The 19502-nt window shown below is 44.4% G+C and overlaps 1 protein-coding gene across 7 annotated transcripts in view; it reads right to left on the reverse strand.

The window, feature by feature from the left end:
* TRPM8 (transient receptor potential cation channel subfamily M member 8) overlaps positions 1-19502 on the reverse strand; it is a 136779-nt gene that overhangs the window by 40087 nt on the left and 77190 nt on the right. For all 7 annotated transcript variants that reach the window (XR_003991593.1, XR_003991592.1, XM_030487658.1 and 4 more), the window contains exon 2: positions 1397-1501. Coding sequence is in view for 5 of the 7 variants with exons in the window: in XM_030487658.1 (XP_030343518.1) it covers positions 1397-1495 (99 nt within the window). In the remaining 2 variants the exon portion in view is untranslated. The remainder of the gene's footprint in view (positions 1-1396; positions 1502-19502) is intronic.

Genomic DNA, 19502 nt, shown 5'->3' on the forward strand with positions numbered 1-19502 from the left:
AGACTGATGAGTGGGCAGCTAGAAAGCACTGGTGGGAGTTGACAGGCCACAAAACACTACTAAAATCACAAAGAGGCATTCCAAACCCCATGTGATATCAGTATTTTTCTATCTATCAAGCATAATACATACTAAAGAGGAAAAGGTATGTTTTCCCTCTCCAAAAATTAAGAGTATTAAAGAAATCTTGAAGAGCAAAATAGATTTGATGCCTTAAGAGTTGCTGGAGAGCCTATTTCAATGTCAGCTTTTAACTCAAAAGACCCACAGAGAAAATATCTTACTTGATTTCAGTGGCACAATCCAGGGAGCTGTAGACTATGGAGCATTTCCATTTGCATGCATTGCCATGCTTGCAATAACTTACAGCACTGCTGACATCTTTGGGGTTAAGTGATCTAGATACTGCTTAAAGGCTGTGGCCAACACTGTTTCTTCCCAAGGAAAAAAAGTAGACGTTAACAGCCTCTAGGGTAGGAGCTATTTTAATTCAACACAAAAAGACCCCAGCAGGAGACCTGAACAACTTAAAAGTGGAGCTTTATGTGAGCTCAGTGGAATGCCAAGTCTCTCCAGCTTGTTTAACCATTAACCTGGAAACTCCACGGAGCACAGGGGAAGCTTTCACATTTGGGAAATGCAAATTCATTCCTAATGTGCCTCTGCAGGGTAGGAAAGCAAAAAAGATTTCTCACTCGATGATAAAGGTTTGGGAGTTTCGTATTGAAGCACAGATTTAGCTTGAGATGAAGATGGAAGACTTACAGCTATCGTTAGCTTCCCACTTGGACTAAACACTTGAAGTCAAACTGCAGTTAAATTCCAAGCATAAAAAGCATAAAATTCAAAAAGAAAATAGAAGAGAACATAAGCAGCCAGGAAAGCTACAATGATGCAAGACCAGAAAAGTAAAAGGGAGGGGGAACCACTTGCTAAAGACCTAAGAGCTTGTCATTAGGCCTTCAGAAGCAAGAAAACTGCCAGACAATCGCTGTGATCAGCAGAGCATTGAGGCTTGAAAGGGGTGTTTAACATAATGATATGTTGTCTGCCTTTGCCATCAAGTTGTGTGAATAGGTTGGGGGGGTCTTTATAGAGACTTTGGGATGAGAGGATTTGTCTCCGAAATAGGAAGAAGAAATGAAAAACAGAAGTGACTAAGGATGTACAATAAGAATTAGAGGGATCAAAAAGGAACGCAATGCATCCTTAGACTTTAACCATGTTAACAAAGCACCACGGCTACTGCTGAAGGGTCACTGGCTAGGAAGACTTCCACATAATGGGAAAACTGATAAATCAATCATCTTCCTTCTGACACAACCCAATTCACAAAGGACCGTGGCCCACTCCCAAGACAACAGGCACGCTTAGCAAGGATGGAGCAGATACTCACAGCGTCACTGCAGGACACATCGATGCTGCGGGACATACTGGAATAAAGGAGTCTGGAGCTCTCAAAGTTGCCATTTCTTCGGTGCCGCATGGTGCTCATCGAGCCCTGAAAGAGCGCGGTAGAGGGGGAGATGAAGGAGCAATCGTCATTCTTTCACTAGATAAAAACCCTCAAGGACACTTAGTACCCTAGGAAGGCAAGGGAGAGGTTATTTGAATCCAGCATAAAGAATCAGGAAGGGTAATGATCCCCAAAAGGTGAAACTAACATTCAGAGAAAATATTTCCTCTTCTTCCATACTACAAAGAGACTTTGGTCTTTCTTTCCCTGCATGAGAAAGTACTCCAAGTCAACATGCTTTGAGAAAGGAACATATCTTATATGCCATCCCATTCAATTCCTTGCCATATCTCAACTCCCCTTCCCTTCTGATGGGCATGCTCAGGACTTGTGCTGTTCAGTGTTCATACAAAATAAGCAGTCTCTAACCCAGTGTATTTACAAATTAAAGGAGATACTAAGGAGAAACATATCTATCACAGAGAAAGTGAACTCCAGGTCACTTGACCTGTCAATATACCAGAAGCTTAGAGTAGCTGCAGCACCTGAACACCGATCCCTCAGGACTACTCTAACAAGGATAATCAATGTGTGTGATCTGAAGAATAAGTGGATTTTAACTTTATTGGATCCACAAAGTTAAAAGTCACCTTTGGAAGTAACCACGCTCCAGCTGCCCTGGAGAGCCAACACCAGACTGACCTCACTGTCTTTGAAGGAGCATCCCCTTCATCCGCATAGAAACACAGAACAAAATCCTATTTATGCCAACAGCAAATACTTCAGTTCCCTTCATGTTCCTTAGTGAGCCCTGGAAAAGGTCTTGTTCCGAAGGGAAGGCTGGCAGCCAGCTAACATGGTGACCTCAAATCCTACTTCTCCTCCCAACACTGGTTTCTCTCCCTGGGCTTGCCTCTCAGGTGGTCTTGCCACTCTATGGACTCCTGTCCCTCTCAGACACAGGAATGCACATTACATTCTCCAGCTCTGATGAAGCATCCCTGGGTAAATATATAGTTTCTGAGATCCAAAAATTAGCAAATGTGAAACAATTTACTTGCAGCACTCGACAAAATAGGGATGGCTCAGGCAGTGGGAAGTTGTAGCCATAAATAGAATGATGGAGCGTTATATGAGCAAGCTCCAAAGCAAGAAAGAAAAGGCAGTTTTCCACACAAAAAAATATGTACATTTCTACTTCACAGCTATCTTAAAAACACTCCATTTTGAGGTGGAACACGACTGACTCAGTGTTGCTAACGGTGCATGGTAGAAGTCCACAGCTACTTCCCCCACATTCTTCAGCATGCTCGGGATCACAATCACTCTCCCACTGATAAGTGATGGAAGAGCATGCAGAAAGCCTTCTTCCTCCTTCCCACCTTCTGCACACAATAGGAATGACTTAAACCCAAGAAAAGGCAAAAGTCTGGAAAAAGTATTTCATCATGGCTGGATGGCCAGGCCCAAAGAGTGGTGTTAAGTGGAGTTAAACCCAGTTGGCAACTGGCCACAACTGGTGTTTCCCACAACTCAGTACTGGGGCCAGTTCCATTTCATGTCTTTATTAATGATCTGGACAATGGATAGGGAAGCTCTGCAGAGGGATGTGGACACACTGGATCCGTGGGCTATGGCCAATGGGATGAGGTTCAACAAGGCAAAGTGCCGGGTCCTGCACTTGGGCCATGGCAACCCCCTGCAACGCTCCAGGCTTGGGGAAGAGCAGCTGGAAACTGCTCATGGGAAAGGACCTGAGGGTGCTGACTGATGGAGCTGAACATGAGCAGCTTGTGCCCAGGCAGCCAAGAAGCCACCAGCATCCTGGCCTGGATCAGCACCAGTGTGGCAGCAGTTGCAAATCTCATCTCAGGCGTCCTCTCCTGCTTTGAAGTTTGTGATCTCCTTTGCATTACTAACCCCATCACAACCTATCTTCAGAGCAAGGCTAGAAGTCTGACAAGCTTTGCACCAGATTCAGGAAAAGGCTTCGTAGGAAGCTTACTAAAGCAGCTCATATCAACAGAGCACAAAACCAAAATGACCTCCAAAGAGGCCACAAGCCTGGTCATGCCCTGCTTCAAGATCTCCAGAAGAGAAGCATGTCTTGATTTGCTCAGGAATTGCAAGAGTCTGTGCAAGGAGAAAGCAAATGTTCCTTTATGGGCATCTGCTTAAGGGCCTTTTCAATACAAAAAGGGCTAAGAAAAGGGGGAAGCCATAAACAAGAACATGCAGAGAGGAAAACCTGACTGGCAGACAGTAAGGGAGGGAGTGAGCAGACTCTAACTTAAGTCAACCACATTAACTGGTAAGCACATGCGAAACGTGGGAATGTTTATTCCAGGGAGGTTATCTGATGGGGCAAGGCTTGTCAAATGGGACACACTAAGGGAAAGGGGGAAGCCATACACAAAATACACAGAGGCTTAAAACCGAGAAGCAAAGATCATGGAACTGCAGAGAAGCAGTTCCTCTTCTAGGAGGACTCGCTGGCAGATGAATTTAGATGGCTCCAGCCACAAAGAAATCACCCTGCCCTTGTGAAGTGCTAACTTCGGTGACAACTAAGGTGATGGTTGAGAGTATTGTCCCTAAACCCACCAGGTTCGTTAAAACAAAGCAAACCCACGCAGAAACCCCCTTCACATCACTTATTTAACTGAGTAAGACTGGCAGCTGCGCATTGAGAGACATATTTCTTAACCCAGAAAGCAATTCTTGTCATTTCATATGATTGATGTTTGGGGTAAAGAGGTTTTTAAAGCTGTAAGTCAAGATAAGGGTAATACATATTGGTCTAGATCTATGCAGCTTATTTATTGACAGGGTTTTACTTTAGTTGTTGATTTGTTTAATAAGTTAACACCAGAAAAGTGACTACGGACATAACTGCACAAAGAGAAGATTAAGAGGAAACAAGGAATTCTTCATTCCAGACACGAACAGATTTCAAGTTTGCCTCACTGTTTTTGTAAATACTTGATAACAATGAACATGCTATAAACAAACTGCAGCAAAGTTAGGAAGAGCGCAAAGGAACCCTGAAAACCCTGGCCTTAAACTTCAGTGTAAGTTCTCAAGAGCTGCATTGATACCAGAGTGTTCAGCTGATGCTTGTGAGCAAAGCTTATGAACCCCATAAGTGTTAGAAATAGCACAGCAGTCCCATACATTAAAAGATGGGACACAGCAGTAGTCTATGTAACAGGCAAACATCTATTGCATTTCCAACCTGTTAAATATATAGAAAGACAGTTATAAAGCACAGACTAGTGCATTAAAGCATGACTTTAAGCTAACACAATTTGAGAGTAATAACTATTAAATAAACACCAAAATAGTCCTCTAAGATATAAGACTAATACTATGACTTCCACGGCACTTGAAGGAGCATATCCCAAGGAAATCTTCAGCTTGGAGGTGACTAAAAGCAAAGAAGTGACAAAATAACTAGTTCTAAAGACACTTTAATAACTAGGCTTTTAACAGGTTGCCCACAACTGAAAAGCAAAAGCAGTTCCCATCCTCAGAAAGCTTTCAGATAAATCTACTATTTGCATTAACACAATTCTAGCAACTGGCCTTATGTGAAAGCTTCCAAAAACGACAAGGATGCTGCCCAAGTTCAGCTGCACAGCTACCTCAATTCCAGCATCTTTAAAGTATATACTCCTAAGTACAGAAATCAGCGCCTGGTAATGTAGCACTGTGGAGCACTTACCAAAGTCTCCAGAATATGCCCCTGCAGTCCTACTGAAATCATGACTCAAAGAGGAAGGGTTTGATATAGTTCAGCTTGCAAAGCCCCTCCTTTTTTATCTGTGTCATGCTTTCCTTTCAGGGGAGGGCAGGGAGGAAGAGACATCGCACCGGAGCAAGGATTATTCACCAGTTAAGGCAGGCGTAACTGCACCAGGGTGCAGGAAATAACAGTTGCAGGTGATGTTGCAGAGTACAGCAATGCTGCCAGCGTGCCACGGCAACTGATAACAATGCTGCAGCTACTTTAGGCAATCAACAACACTATTAAAAAGCCAGAAGTATAAGAAAATGCCTGTGGGAATAAACAATTAGGTTTTAATGTATCAGAAGATAATGAAACGGTTCTAAAATCAACACCTATTAATCTAATTTAATACGAGGTCGTTGAAACATTGGTGATTGCAAAAAAGGATTTTACAACCAATATTTTGACCCAAAAAAATAACCTCTCTGTTCTATAATTTTTTGTTTGACACTCATCAGTGCAAAGTAATCTGGTTTTCTTCTGCCTTTAAATTAAAGCTATTCGCTTTGATAAGAGTAATACCTGTTGTATTCACAGTCATTCACAGTGACTCCTTGGAGAGCCATATGGTTCCCGGTCCACTCTCCTTGCAGAAAGCAGAGCTCTTGCTGAAGAACCTTCTACATCTTTTCAATCTCCCTCTTCAGACATATATTATCATCTCACCAGCTCAAGCATCTCCCCCCCAATCCTACTTTAGTTTGCACTGCAGCGGATGAGCATGCAAGGAGAAAATACATCTGGCTCTTGAGGGCAGAAGTTCCTGATCTACAAGCAATCCCAGAGCAAGAGGGAAAGAATAATGCCCAAGCCAAAACAAGCACGTGTTGGAATTAAGGAAAACCCAACCATTAAAAACAAGCTGACATGGTTTGAGTTTCTGCTGATGGTCAAAAGCTCACAGTGCTATTCCTTGGTAATCAGGGGTGTCAGTGAACTGCACAAGTGCATTCTGAAGCATGATCCTAGAGCATCCAGACTAAGGCACCTGGTGTGATGCACTTGGCTCCCTCCACTCATCCAGCTCCAAGCTTTCCTCCTCTTGGAAACCAGATGGAGGGAATGATGCATGTAGGAATGTGTTCTAAGCATGCAGTCAGGAAGCCAGGACATATAAGTGGATAAACATCAAAAAACCCTCTCACAATACCTTGGCATATCCACATCTGTATTTGCATGAGTGTTCACTTTGGGGCTTAACTTCACCGCACAGCATGTAAGAGCGCTGTGTCTGCCCTATAATATATACTGCATGCTATCAAATTAAGGACAGGCAGCTACCATGCATTCCATTGCTCCATTTTCTTCTTGGCTTGGTTATCTAACTGGTTCAGCTACAGAAGAAGTAGTAAATGGTCTGAAAGAGCTTAGACATTAGGGGTTGTAACTAGATGAGCCTTAAGGTCCCTTCCAACCCAAACCAGTCTGTGATTTTATGATCCACTACACTCCTAAGAAACATACAGAAACATATCAAAGACTTGCAGCTAATCCTGAGAGGAAGCTAAATCACTTCTGTACACATTCTGTCATCCTATTTCACTAGAACGGAGTTTTCAGGGGCAGGCAGCAGCAATATGGTCATGCATTAACATCACCGAAGTACTGATCATCAATCTTTATCATGGTCTGTACCTGCAATAAGTCCCTCAGTGCCCTATGAAACCAGTCTGGCTGATAACTCTCAAGTAGTATATAAATCATAAAATCGTAGGATGGTTTGTGTTGGAAGGGACCTTAAAGCTCATCCAGTTCCAACCCCTGCCACGGGCAGGGCCACCTTCCACTAGAGCAGGTTGCTCCAAGCCCCTGTGTCCAACCTGGCCTTGAACACTGCCAGGGATGGGGCAGCCACAGCTTCTCTGGGAAAAGTCTGTGCCAGCGCCTCAGCACCCTCACAGGGAAGAGCTTCTGCCTCAGAGCTCATCTCAATCTCCCCTCTGGCAGGTTAAAGCCATTCCCCTTGTCCTGTCCCTACAGGCCCTTGTCCAAAGCCCCTCTCCAGGTTTCCTGGAGCCCCTTTAGGCACTGGAGCTGCTCTAAGGTCTCCCCTTCAGGAGCCTTCTCTTCTCCAGGCTGACCCAGCCCAGCTCTCTCAGCCTGGCTCCAGAGCAGAGCTGCTTCGAGCCACACATTATTAGCACACTGCTTAAAGACGGTGTGTTACTGGATGACCAATATGGATGATCATCTCAGCATAACCATCCTAGACTCCAATGTCTGAAAGCATTCCTGGGTCACCTGTTCCCTCCTGAAACTCAGAGAAGAGCCCAAGCCAAAGCAGCCATGGATTTTGCAGCATGATCAAAGCATGATGGATCAAATGGGCAGAAAGGTGAAATACTTGTTCTGCTGAGTGCTAACCACCATCCTTCCCTAGTCTAAATTCTCCCAGCAGATCACCAGGAAGAACAAACTGTCAGATCCTGTCACAGAACAGCCAGGGTACTTCCTAACTACAGAAGCTAAACCAAAGCCTTACATGGAGATTCACAAAGAACACTTCTATCACAGAAATCCCTCCGGATTTAGTTTGCTCTGGCTGCAAGCTGAGAAGACTGTTTCTGAGCCAGAAGCAGACTCTGATGCAGCTGCACATAGAACTTCATTTGCTGTGTGTGACTTGCCTTCTGTACCCTCTTTTATTGCTTGCTATAATGACCAGCTTTCCCCCTTTATATCCAAACTCCAGAAACTCACCTTGAGCAGAGGTAAGAGCTTGTGCAGCTCCTAACCCTTTTTATGTTGTGATTTTGGATTCCTAACCACTGGAGAGAACAAAGAAACACCATGTCTCCAGCTTAGACAGTGAATTTCTCAACAACATTAGAAGAGGAGGAGGAGAAAGCAATGAAAATAATTAAATGGGAACTGTGAGATACTACTTTAGCACTTCTTATCCTCAAAAGCACCTTGAACACAATTAGCATGAGCACAATAAACCTGGGGAGAAATAAAGATCATTATCTGCCATTTCAACTCCATGCCCTTTGGCTTTCTACCTCACCTGGCTCCTTACAAGCCCAACTGTTCTCAGCAAAGCTCAGCAGTTCCCTGTTTGTGGCTTTTACCATTTCCCAGCTTTGGCTAAGGAGAAGCAACCCACAAAAGCACCGAAATAAAGCAGAGGAGACTCTTCGAACCAAGCGAAAGGACAAGGATAGATGTTGTCTCCTCCTCTTCCCCCCTCTCCTGCCCTTCTATTTTTTAGCACAGACGGGGAGATCTGACTCCTATTTCTGTATGTGGGGACCACTGGGGTGCACCTATCAGCCACTACATGTTTCTTTCCTTTCAGATAGAGGCAATTTGTTGGCTTAACTTCTGGGTTATATTCAAGCCCAGTAAAATGAGGATCTGCAGAAGGTATTCTTCATTGCAAGAAAAGTCAACCAAACTATACCAGAGCCCTACCTGAAGCAAAGGTGTGGTAAGGCCCATTACAGTACAACTTTGGCAACAAAACCACAGACAGCAGAGCTGATCTGGGGCTTTAAGAGTGTTGGAAAAGCCTAAGGAGCACTTCTCTGTGGAGAGAGCTGCTCAAGAGACGCAGTTCTCTGAACAGACACCACTTTCTAGTTACTCATTTCTTCCTGTATTCAGGAGACAAGCAAGCTGCTGAAGATAAAATTTCATAAGAGATATCCAGCTCCAGAGATTCTTACTCATTTTGAATGACAAACCTCATAGAATGGCAGATTTCCAGCTGGCTGCTCAAGTCACTGGGATTTAACATGAATTACTGAAAGAAATGTGGTTATTTTTAGCCATCTGCCTTTCCAAGGTATATAACAGAATATTGCATCAAGTCTACAATGACAATCACAGCGCACCCTAAGGAGAACACGACCTAGAGCAGAATGGCAGTATTTTGGCAATTACAGATACTTGAACTGTTTCAAAAGGGATTACTGACAGAGTCCAAATCTATTAGAAACATGTCTATTATCCTGAGTGCCCAGCTAGTCTCACTTAGAGAGGACAATCTCCTAGACAAACCTGTGACCTTGCACGGATATAGAAACTAGAGTTAGAGAATCTTGAAAGCTGGGTTATGACAGAGCAGGAAGCTTGGTGTACCCTCCCTTCTTACCCGCTGTCTCACATGCATTTAAAAACCTTTTCAACAACTTCTATTCCTAAATGCAGACACTTGTACTTAAGTGTGAGAGCGCGTTGCATTTGGAGAACAAGGGGTGAAGTCATTCTGAGAAGCATGTTAGCCCAGAAAGCTTTAAAAGTGCATTTTGGCGTGAAATATTAATAGGTACGAACAGAACACTGTCACATTCTTTCTGTAAAAGCCTTAAAAAGAAACGAAAGCCACTAAAAATAATTATGCAATTTACAGCTTATGAATGCTCAGTGACTATAGCAATTGTGCACCTCGGGCTCTTATGCACTTCATTTGATGGAAGTGTTCTGAGAAAGTGTTCATGGATGGAAAAGTTCAAGCTTCAAAACTGAGGAGCAGTGAGGAGATTAAAGCTTAGGACACTTTAGATCAGCTCCCCCCCCAAAAGAGACAAGCACACTCTTAGCCTCAAACATACTAGCTCTATCCAGAACTGCAGCACGCAGGGAGAGGCGAGGAGGAAGAGAGACAGTCAATGGAAAACAATCCCCTGGAGGCTGAGGTCAGACTGATTAAGACACTGTTTCAGGCAATATCCGCTGAAAACCAGAGCTGAAAGCAAACAAACACTAAATATACTTTTCCCAGAGTCTTACAAGGAAAAGATTCTCATGGAAAAAGTATGAAGAAGCTTCCAAGTAATTATAGATTAGCAAAGGTATATTTCTTTCATTGGGCATTAGTTTAATTAATTATTAATCAGCTGCTGCTGTCAAGCCTATGTGCTTAAAACCCCCCCAGCAGTCTGTTCTTTATAGGGGTGGCTTCTAAATTTGATTTTATGTCCATCATGCAGCATTAAAGTGAAAGAGAAGCAATTTAGAGTAAACCATGAATTTGATCCACTCACTTATACATTTCATTGCCTTCCCAAGACCATAAGGAGCTTGGTGTCTGCGGAGGTGGGTGGCTTTAGTAGGCTTCAAGGGGAAGATGAGCATAAGCCCGAGGTCAGGCACAAAGATGAAGCGTAGTCTGTAGTTACACCTCTGAAGAGCTCCTGAGACATCCCCTAGACTTCCTGAGCAGGAGTGGATTAGAATACAAAGCATCTCTTTCACCAAAACCAGTCTCTAGCTGCAGTCACAACCAGCAGCAAAAAGGGGACCAAACTCACCCTTCTTACCCTCCCTCCTTCCCCAGTCTGAACATACATCATCAACTCTGGCAGTAAGTGTCTCTCTAGAATGCAGTAACATTGCACACAGTACACATTTCTGTCAGAGTTTGTAATTCTGGTCACACTTGCCTTTCTTCCTGCACATCCTCAGCAAGTTGGCAGTACAAAGCATTCACTGATGTTCTCCAAGACATTATTATTCACAAAGATAAAGATCACTCAAAGTCTGAGGACCAGAGATTTCCTCCTAAAGATAGCTAGTAAGTTTAAGTGTGCTATTTAGTCCATGCTATAGCTATCCTGGTCCATCAGCAACCTTCAGGGAAGCTAGACCATCTCTGGCTTCTGTGCTGCCACCAACCTTGCACCCAGCCAGAAGTGCACCATGAAGAAAGTAGTTTCACAACACAGCCATAACACTGAAAAAGCTATCCTGCTGACCAAGATGGGAGCTAAAAAAAGGCAAGTATTATCTTCACTTCATCCCCCGTGTTAAAAACCCAACATGGTCACTTTTGTCAACTCTATTCTTGAGGACAATGCAGTTTCTTTTGAGACTCTCCTAATGTTTCTTACAATTGTAGTTACTTCTACAACTAGACCAGGTTTTAACAGAAAAGGTTCACCACCCTCAAAAGTTGAAGAGGAGTCCAAAGTGCCTTCAAGCCAAAGATCTGAGCCACCTGACTATAGAGGTCTGGGGGAAGCTCAGGGGCATGGGGACCTGGGCCATGTTCTCTTCAGTCTTGCTGGTGAGGATAAACAGCATGAGGAAGAAGGCACTGATATGCAGATCTACAACTGGTTGTAAGGTTGGTGTTGGTTTTAGTTTCTATGACCACAGAACACTAGTTTGCCAGTAGCATAGGGGAATTGGTAAAGAGAGCTTTAAACCAGGAATGACCAGGGAGGGAGAGAATTACCAGCAGCACAGAGGGAGTAATGGACAAGGCAGGCGAGCAAAGGCAAAAGAACAATGAATTAAACCATGAGCAAACCTGGTCAGTTGCTCCAACTGATGAAGGCATGCAAGGCCTTTAGGCTTGGCCTTGGTCTGCCTGAGAGCAGACCTGGCCTATAAATAAAGAAGCCATTTTATTTCAAGTTAACTTCCACGCCATTAAACACTGCAGTAAGTCTGTGAACTCAAAAATACTTTAAATGTAAATAGGGCAAAGCTGAAGTTCTCTGAGCTCTTTAAACCAGAGTGAAGTTTTAAATGGGTGTTTACTCAATTCTGCAGAAAACACTGTGCTTCCTAATACACAGCGAATACCAAAAACAGAGATTGAAAAGCACCAGTTCTGGACCAGGTTGGACACAGGGGCTTGGAGCAACCTGCTCTAGTGGAAGGTGTCCCTCCCCCTGGCAGGGGTTGGAACTGGATGAGCTTTAAGGTCCCTTCCAACACAAACCATTCTAGGATTCTATGATCTTAAAGGTCTTTTCCAACCTTTTTGATTCTATGATTTACAATTCTTCAAGCTATTGGCACTGGTAATGTATTTTTGGTCTCAGACTCTCACCAGAACATACACACCCCAAAGGCCTGGCCCTGAATTTGATGAAAGCTGTGAGTACACTGACAGACAGGGACCATTGAGATAATTCTACACAGAGCTGTAAGAAATACTGTTAAAATATGAAAAGGGTATTAAAGACAACTACAAATACCTACATTATCAATGCATATCTGCTAGCAATTTTTTAGCATCTCAAAAAAAGCTTCAATCAAGTCAGCATAATTTAGCTTTTCACACTGTAAGTGGCAGTACTAGAAAGAGCCATCCTAAACTTTCACATCATCTTCAAGTCTCCAACTTCTCCAACCTCCCAGATGGGCTGAAACCACAAGAAATCAAGCGTGTGCTTAGAGCTGCCGCTCCCCAATTTGTGAGAGAACAAATTCTTGATCAATTGAAACAATAATGAACACATTTCTGATTCCCAGCTCCTCTGAAACTGCAGAGAGAGGTTTTCGCTCTGACAACTTGTATTAGCAAGCCTGGAATCTGCAAGCAGCAACATTTAGAAAGTAATCTGAAACTGGAAGAGTGCTTTTGGGGAAAGTGTCTCAAATGTCAGACAGATCTATTAAAACAGCTCTCTGACAGCCTCATCGAGAAGCCTTTCTTTTTTAGTGTGATATTTGTATCGATTTTTAAAATAGCAATCCCATTACTACACATTAACAGCATAGATAAGCATCTCTCAGAGAGTATTTAGCATTACAACAGGACAAAGAATATGAAGGCAGTAATTTTCCATCACATAGAAGGTGAGGTTAAACGGTGAAAGGACCAGCTTAACACTTGGTATCTGAAAATCAAGTCAATCTTTGAAGCAAGTTTTCAGCACAGCAGCACGTGTGCTGATGTTTTTCATCACCCAAATCCCCTCCATACACGCTATTCTGCTCCCTTTCCAGCAGTGAGCTCCAACATCCCTCTTACCTGCCATCCTGCTCTCTGTCATGGAAATTTCCTTTCTGATATGCCTAACTGTCACATTTTTAAGGAGTAATGAAGGAAAACCAAGAGCAAGCGTGCACAGACATGGGACTCAAGCAACACGAATACAGGAAAAGAAACACTCTGGCAGAAGAGGAATGGGACAGGCAGGCATTTCTCTTCATACCAGTTTGGATTTCCAGGGCCAGAAAGACCAGTTTCTCCCCTCACAGAGCCCATAAGCTGCTCTACAGACTTGCCAGTAATCAGAACCATAAGGCTGACCAGATTCCCAGCAGCACCATTGGTTCGGCCAAAAGAAACACGTTATAGCATTAAGCCCTGCCTTTCTCTAGCCCAGATCTTGCCTGATCTCAGCAGGCAACCTGCTCTAGTGGAAGATGTCCCTGCCCATGGCAGGGGGTTGAACTGGATGAGCTTTAACGTGTCTTCCAACCCTACCTATTCCATCTCAGTGCTGTCAGATGTCAAGGAGGAGATGCTGCTAGCAGAAATATACACGACTAGTATGGATAAACTACCGAAATTTCAAAGTTCCTCTCTCAAATACAGACCCTCTCCAATGCACACACATCTAGAGCTCATTTTCAAGCAAGTCTTCAGAACTATTGTTTGGATGATGTTGAAATACAACTTACAGATCTTCCTGGATATCAGCACATCAGACAACAAGCAGATGTTCAGACCGGCACAACACGCCAAAGTCAGTCACATCTTTGGTATTTCAACTACCAGAAATAAGCCATATCGGAATCACACGCGGGACCTGAACCTGCCATGCACTGCCTCCCTTTGCTGTGCACCATCTCCATGGCAAGGTGCAGTCGTGGGCTAATATCCGTTCACATTGATGAACTATTGGATGGAAGGGATTAGCTGAGCATTGAGAGAGCTAAAGACAGTTTCTGTATGGCATCTGTTTCCAAACTCAGTCACCCTGAATGGTCACGGTCTCACAAGCAAATGGCGGACGACATGGAAAGACCCGTGTGCTTAGGTGAGGGGAGATCGTGAGGGGAAAGTAGGGGCGGCCATGAGGGAAAATCATGACGGGAGAGGTGAGGCGGTCTTGAGGGGTGAGGGGTGGGCCGTGAGGGGCGGCAGCTCTACAGTGTGGGGCCGGCCGTGAGGGGGCAGATGAGGGGAGGCTGTGACTCGAGACCACAAGGGGCAGCCATGAGGGGAGATCAGTTTTCTCTCAGTGCCATGGGTTAGTGGTGGGCTCGGCAGTGCTGGGCAACAGTTGGACTGGATGAGCTTAAAGGTCTTTTCCAACCTGGCAGACCCTGATTCCAGACAACTCGAAGAAGGATCTGCAGAGAAGTCCATGGAGGGCTGTAGAGGAGGGATGCTGCTTTACTCAGGCAATTGTGTGACAGGATTGCCTCTGACACATGCAAACAGAAGACAATCCAAATGCTTCAGACAGGCATAAAGCTGTCTTTTCCCTAGTTTTGCTATGGATGACTGAGGCAACAGCCCACTACAGGCTTATAAAGGGAAGAAATATGTGCTTCAAAGGGATCTCCATGAAGAACATTCCCTCTTCTCATCAGAAGGTGCCACAGAATCATACGGTTCATACTCCTATGTGCACAGCCAGGTATAAGGAGGGTTATAAGGCAGAAGACATGGAGCAGCAGCTATACTGGCTATGGGGAAAACTACCCAGTATATCCAAAGCCAGGCATGCCTCTGAGCATGAAGTGATGAAATTAAAGACTAGAATGATGCCTGAAGCTAGTCTAGAGTAAGTTACTGCTCACACCAACAAATCTTGAGCTTCCTAGAGTGAGAAAGGACATCCATTCACAGTGCTAATGACAAGCCCTCATATTCTATGTGCCTCGAACTCCCTTGAGAGAGAAAGGTGCCTGTGACCATCGTGCTGGCAACAGCAGCACTGACATGAACCCTGTAAGACTGGAGAGTCATTTGAAGGTCCAAGAGTTTCTCCCATCTGCTTACTTTCCCTCTTCACTTGTAATGCAGAAGTAACCCTAAAGACTGAAGCCCAAGAAGCCTCAGCTGTGTAAAACCTGTGACAACATGGCTGAACCAGGTCAGGTTCAGGTGCCAGAACTTTGGCTGCAGAAGAATTGAGCTAGAGATCCATGGTGGGACTGGCTAGGTTATTCTTTGGTTTAAATATTAATTGAAACATCCAAGAAAAAAAATAGGTATTATCAAAGTATGATCTAGAATTGCTACATGATCAACTAGAGGAGACAGGATTAGTTGGAACAGAAATAAAAGGTTTGCAGAGAAGTCTCTCTCCTGACTCATGGGGGAGTTACCAGCTCTCCAACCCCAGCATTCTGATTAATAACAAATTCCATGGCCTTGAGTCTCCCCAAAAAGTCTTGTGATGCTGGGGCCCAGGTGGATGCCTTTGAAGCCCCTGGCCTTCCCTCCTGGCTCATGGGAAGGAAGCCCTTATGTCCATCTCCTCTGAGCTCCAGGAGCTCCTCTCCCACACATGCTCTGTGGCTCTATCCTGGAGAGCCACACCATGAGGCTGAGAAGGGCAGCCTTCCTCCCTGGAAAAAGTAAGGGATACAACCCAGAGCCTCAAAGCATGCAAACAAAATTGGTGTCTCCATCACATCGACTGAGAGGTGAGAATACACCTTGGGGGCCCACATAGGTGCAGCAGAGGATAGCTGGGAAGAGAAACACACAAAAGCTATGTGCATCAAGGAGAGAGTTACCTGGCTCTTCAGTGTGTACCACCTAAAGCCCGGGATACCATGAAAGCCCAGGATGAAAAGAGCTGCCATTCCCTGTGTACACTCCCAGCTCAGCACAGAGCATCACACCGTGCTAGCACCAGGAAGACACCTATGGAGGTAGTGCTGCCTCAGCCACTCATGGTCCTACAAGCCTGTGCTCTCCCAGGCACACATCTTTCCTATATGCAGTTCCCTCTTTTTCTCCTCTGAAAACCGCAGATGTCCTGCAAGTGCTTTTTCCAAATTCCCTCTTAAGAACTGGAAATAGAGTAACAGAAATGGACCTAATCACTGCTCCAGCTTCTCTTGGGTGGCAAATACCCTGGAACATCAAGCTGAAGACAACTTCCCACACAGACAAACTGCCTTGCATGGCTCCAGCACCTCCCACCTTGTTCCTGCACAGTTTAGAAGCCGGAATGGCTGAATCACCTCAGAGCCTGCACTGGGATGAAGGTAAGGTACCAGATTAACCAACTGAATTTGATACCTAATCTTCTTTGTGTTTCAAACCTGAGCCTGCAGTCATCAGGCCACCCACTTCACAGGCAGGGGAGTAGGACACATAGTGCTTATCTGAATAACATCAGCAGATAAGGAACCTTCTGAAAAAATAGAGTATGGAGGAAAGGTAGATTCACCCTGTTAATCATGTGAGGTGCTGCCATCGAGGCCAGGATGGACAGGGCTTGGAGCAACCTGCTCTAGTGGAAAGTGTCCTTGCCCATGGCAGGGGGTTGGAACTGGATGAGCTTTAAGGTCACTTCCAACACAAACCAGGCTGGGATTCTATGGTTCTATGTGATGCTGTGTTTTGAATTTGCGACTAGAAAAGCATTAACTACATCCCAGTGTTTTGGGTAAAGCTGAGCAGTGCTCCCACAGCACCAAGGCTTTCCCTTTTTCCAGCTCTGCCCCCCCACTGCAGTGAGTAGGTTGGACATGCATAAGGAACTGAGAGGAAATACACCCAGTACAACTGACCTGAAGCAACCAAAGGGATAGTCCATGCCATGCAGCATCATGCTTAGACAAGAAAAAGAAGAGCAATCTTTTGCTCTTCCTATTTTGTTCCCTGTTCTGCTGGGGGACAGAAAGAGAATGAATGTGCATCTTCATGGTGCTTAGATGCCTACTGGGGTGAAGCCACAAGAGTGTCACTGGGCTCCCACATCTTCCATCCTCTCTGAAGATGCCCCCTAACATCTAAATGCACATCAGCCCATGTTCACTGGTGTCATGTGGTATGTGCTGGTTCCAAGGGGAAGAGCCATGACCATTTGAAGTGCAGAGACCTACTGAGAGAACTCAGAATTGCTCAGATTTCCATTTCCATTAGGGCCCTGTTACATCAACCCCCAAAACTTAGGGTCAGAGGAGTATCAATTTACTTTCTAAATGGATTCTGTGCCCTTAAGGCTACAGAACATAATGGAAAAACAACCAAGAAGAAACCCTCAAACAGGTCATGTGCTAGGAAGGTGATAAAACCCACACCATTAAAGCAGATAGCAGTTACATTACTCTACAGATCTGATTCTGCTATGAAATATCTGAGGCTGTTATGGAAGTTCAGATTAGCCCTTCCTACTCCATCAAAGAAGATGGTTTGCATGGGTTTTGCCAAGAAGAGTGAAGAGTTATAAGAAAACCAAGAGGAAAAAAAAAGGAAGAACATTCCACTGTTTCCTCAGTTATTTTTACAGAGCCACAGGAAAGAAATGGAGCAGCTGAACGATGCCCAGGAAACTTCTTGCTGTGCAAGCTCAGTGCCATGCAGAACCCAGGGCTGCTGTCTTTTAGAAGACACCTTCTGTATCCATTATTTAGGACTGTGCTGTATCTCTCCTACGCTTGGAGAGAGGAAAACAGAATGGAAATAGGAGCTGCCCCATCCCATGTCATACCTGCTAAAAGCCTTCTTTCTGCAAAGTATTTCCAGCAGAGACTATCAAGCAATATGTTGGATATCCCACAGGTACAGCAAGGCTTGTGAACAAAACACCTTTTCCTGCCCCCTCACCTGTATTCCAACAAAACAGCTAGGCTGAAGTCTACTCAGGAGCCCCACATCTGCTCTTAGAACTTTATGGCCGTAAGATACAGCAGACAGAAAGCCCACCAATGTATAATAAAAGGCATAAACAGCTTCTGGATGGAGCAGTTGGGTGTCATGAGACAGAGGTTAGCTGGAACAAAGAGCAATCTTTCTCAGGTAGAACTGTTTCACAGCGAGTCTTGAAGCTATTTCTCAGTAGAGCAACATTAAGAAAACAACAAGCTGCAGTTTGTCCTTGCTGCTTCCACACAAACTGCTCTGGTGACTAAGAGCCAAGGGGGTTTTCAAATACCACTATTTAAAGCCCACAGAATTCTTATAAAGTAACATACAGAGGAAAAAAAAACCCCAAACCTCACGTTTCAGCATCCTTTTTTAAATAAGAATTGGTTTTCTAAATACCATTTTGACTTTCAAAACACAGTCTCCTTTCTACCACTAGATGTCCCACAAGTAAGAGGAGTACCCAGCTGGGGTCCGCTGCGAGCATGGATGCTCAGCAAGCCTTGTCTACAGCAGTAACCACCACGCAGGGAAACGAGCTGCTGTGTTCCCATCAGCTGAATAATTAGTGGGTCTGACACCGCACTAATGATGTGGAATCAGAATACGTGATGCAAAATTCATAGGATCATGGAATGGTTTGAGTTGTGAAGGGACCTTAAAGCTCCTCCAGTTCCAAACCCCTGCAAGGGGCAGGGACACCTCCCACTAGAGCAGGTTGCTCCAAGCCCCTGTGTCCAACCTGGCCTTGAACACTGCCAGGGATGGGGCAGCCACAGCTTCTCTGGGCACCCTGTGCCAGTGTCCCACCACATCTAAAGGGACATACAATTATCTATACTATTCTCTCCTTACAGTGTTAGCACTAATAAATAGCTTTTTAAACAATACCATAGAGTCCTAGGCCCTGACGATTTATTTTGATATTGGAGCAAGCATCAACCAAACACAGTGTTCCCATAGGGGAAGCACCTTCATTAAAATGCTTCCCTACTCAAATTGTATTATATTTAAAACTTATATAACCCAAGAGTAGAAACAATCTGAACATGGATTTGATATTTAATATTATACCACCAGAATGACTGTCAATGACTATAGCAATATGGGAAGAATCTTTATACATTTCTCCTTTTGGTCTATTTACCAAAATTTGAGGAAGCTTTTACAGAGCTAAATCATGACTCTGAGTACAAAACACTGCAACTAGGAAACCCAATTACAATTAGCTTACAGCTCAGCAATCCTGATGGTCCTGTACAATAGCTCCTTCAATGCATGTATGCTCCTTAAATAGCTCAGTGCAGATACAGGGCATTTTAAACAAAACCACCAAAACACAAAAAAATAAAAACAAAACCGAAAACCCCAAACAGACATAAAACCCCAAAACAAACAAACAACAAACCCAACCCCACTGCAGGCTACATTCTTATGCTGTTCATTAAGGCTGGCTGTGTTTGACAATCTCCAACAGTATGTTTGAGAATTTCAACAGCAGGTCAAGGCAGGGGATTCTGCCCCTCTGCCGCGCTCTGGGAGACCCCCCCTGCAGTCCTCATCCAGCTCTGGGGCAACAGCACAAGAGGGACATGGAGCTGCTGGAGCGAGGCCAGAGCAGGCCACAGGGAACTGGGTGACCTTTAAGGTCCCTTCAACCCAAACCATTCTATGGTTCTATGCTAGGAACTGCAGGTGGTGGAGCATCAAACAAACCTCCAAACTACATGTTG

The sequence above is a fragment of the Strigops habroptila genome, chromosome 5, assembly GCF_004027225.2.
Source record: "Strigops habroptila isolate Jane chromosome 5, bStrHab1.2.pri, whole genome shotgun sequence".
NCBI lineage: Eukaryota > Metazoa > Chordata > Aves > Psittaciformes > Psittacidae > Strigops > Strigops habroptila.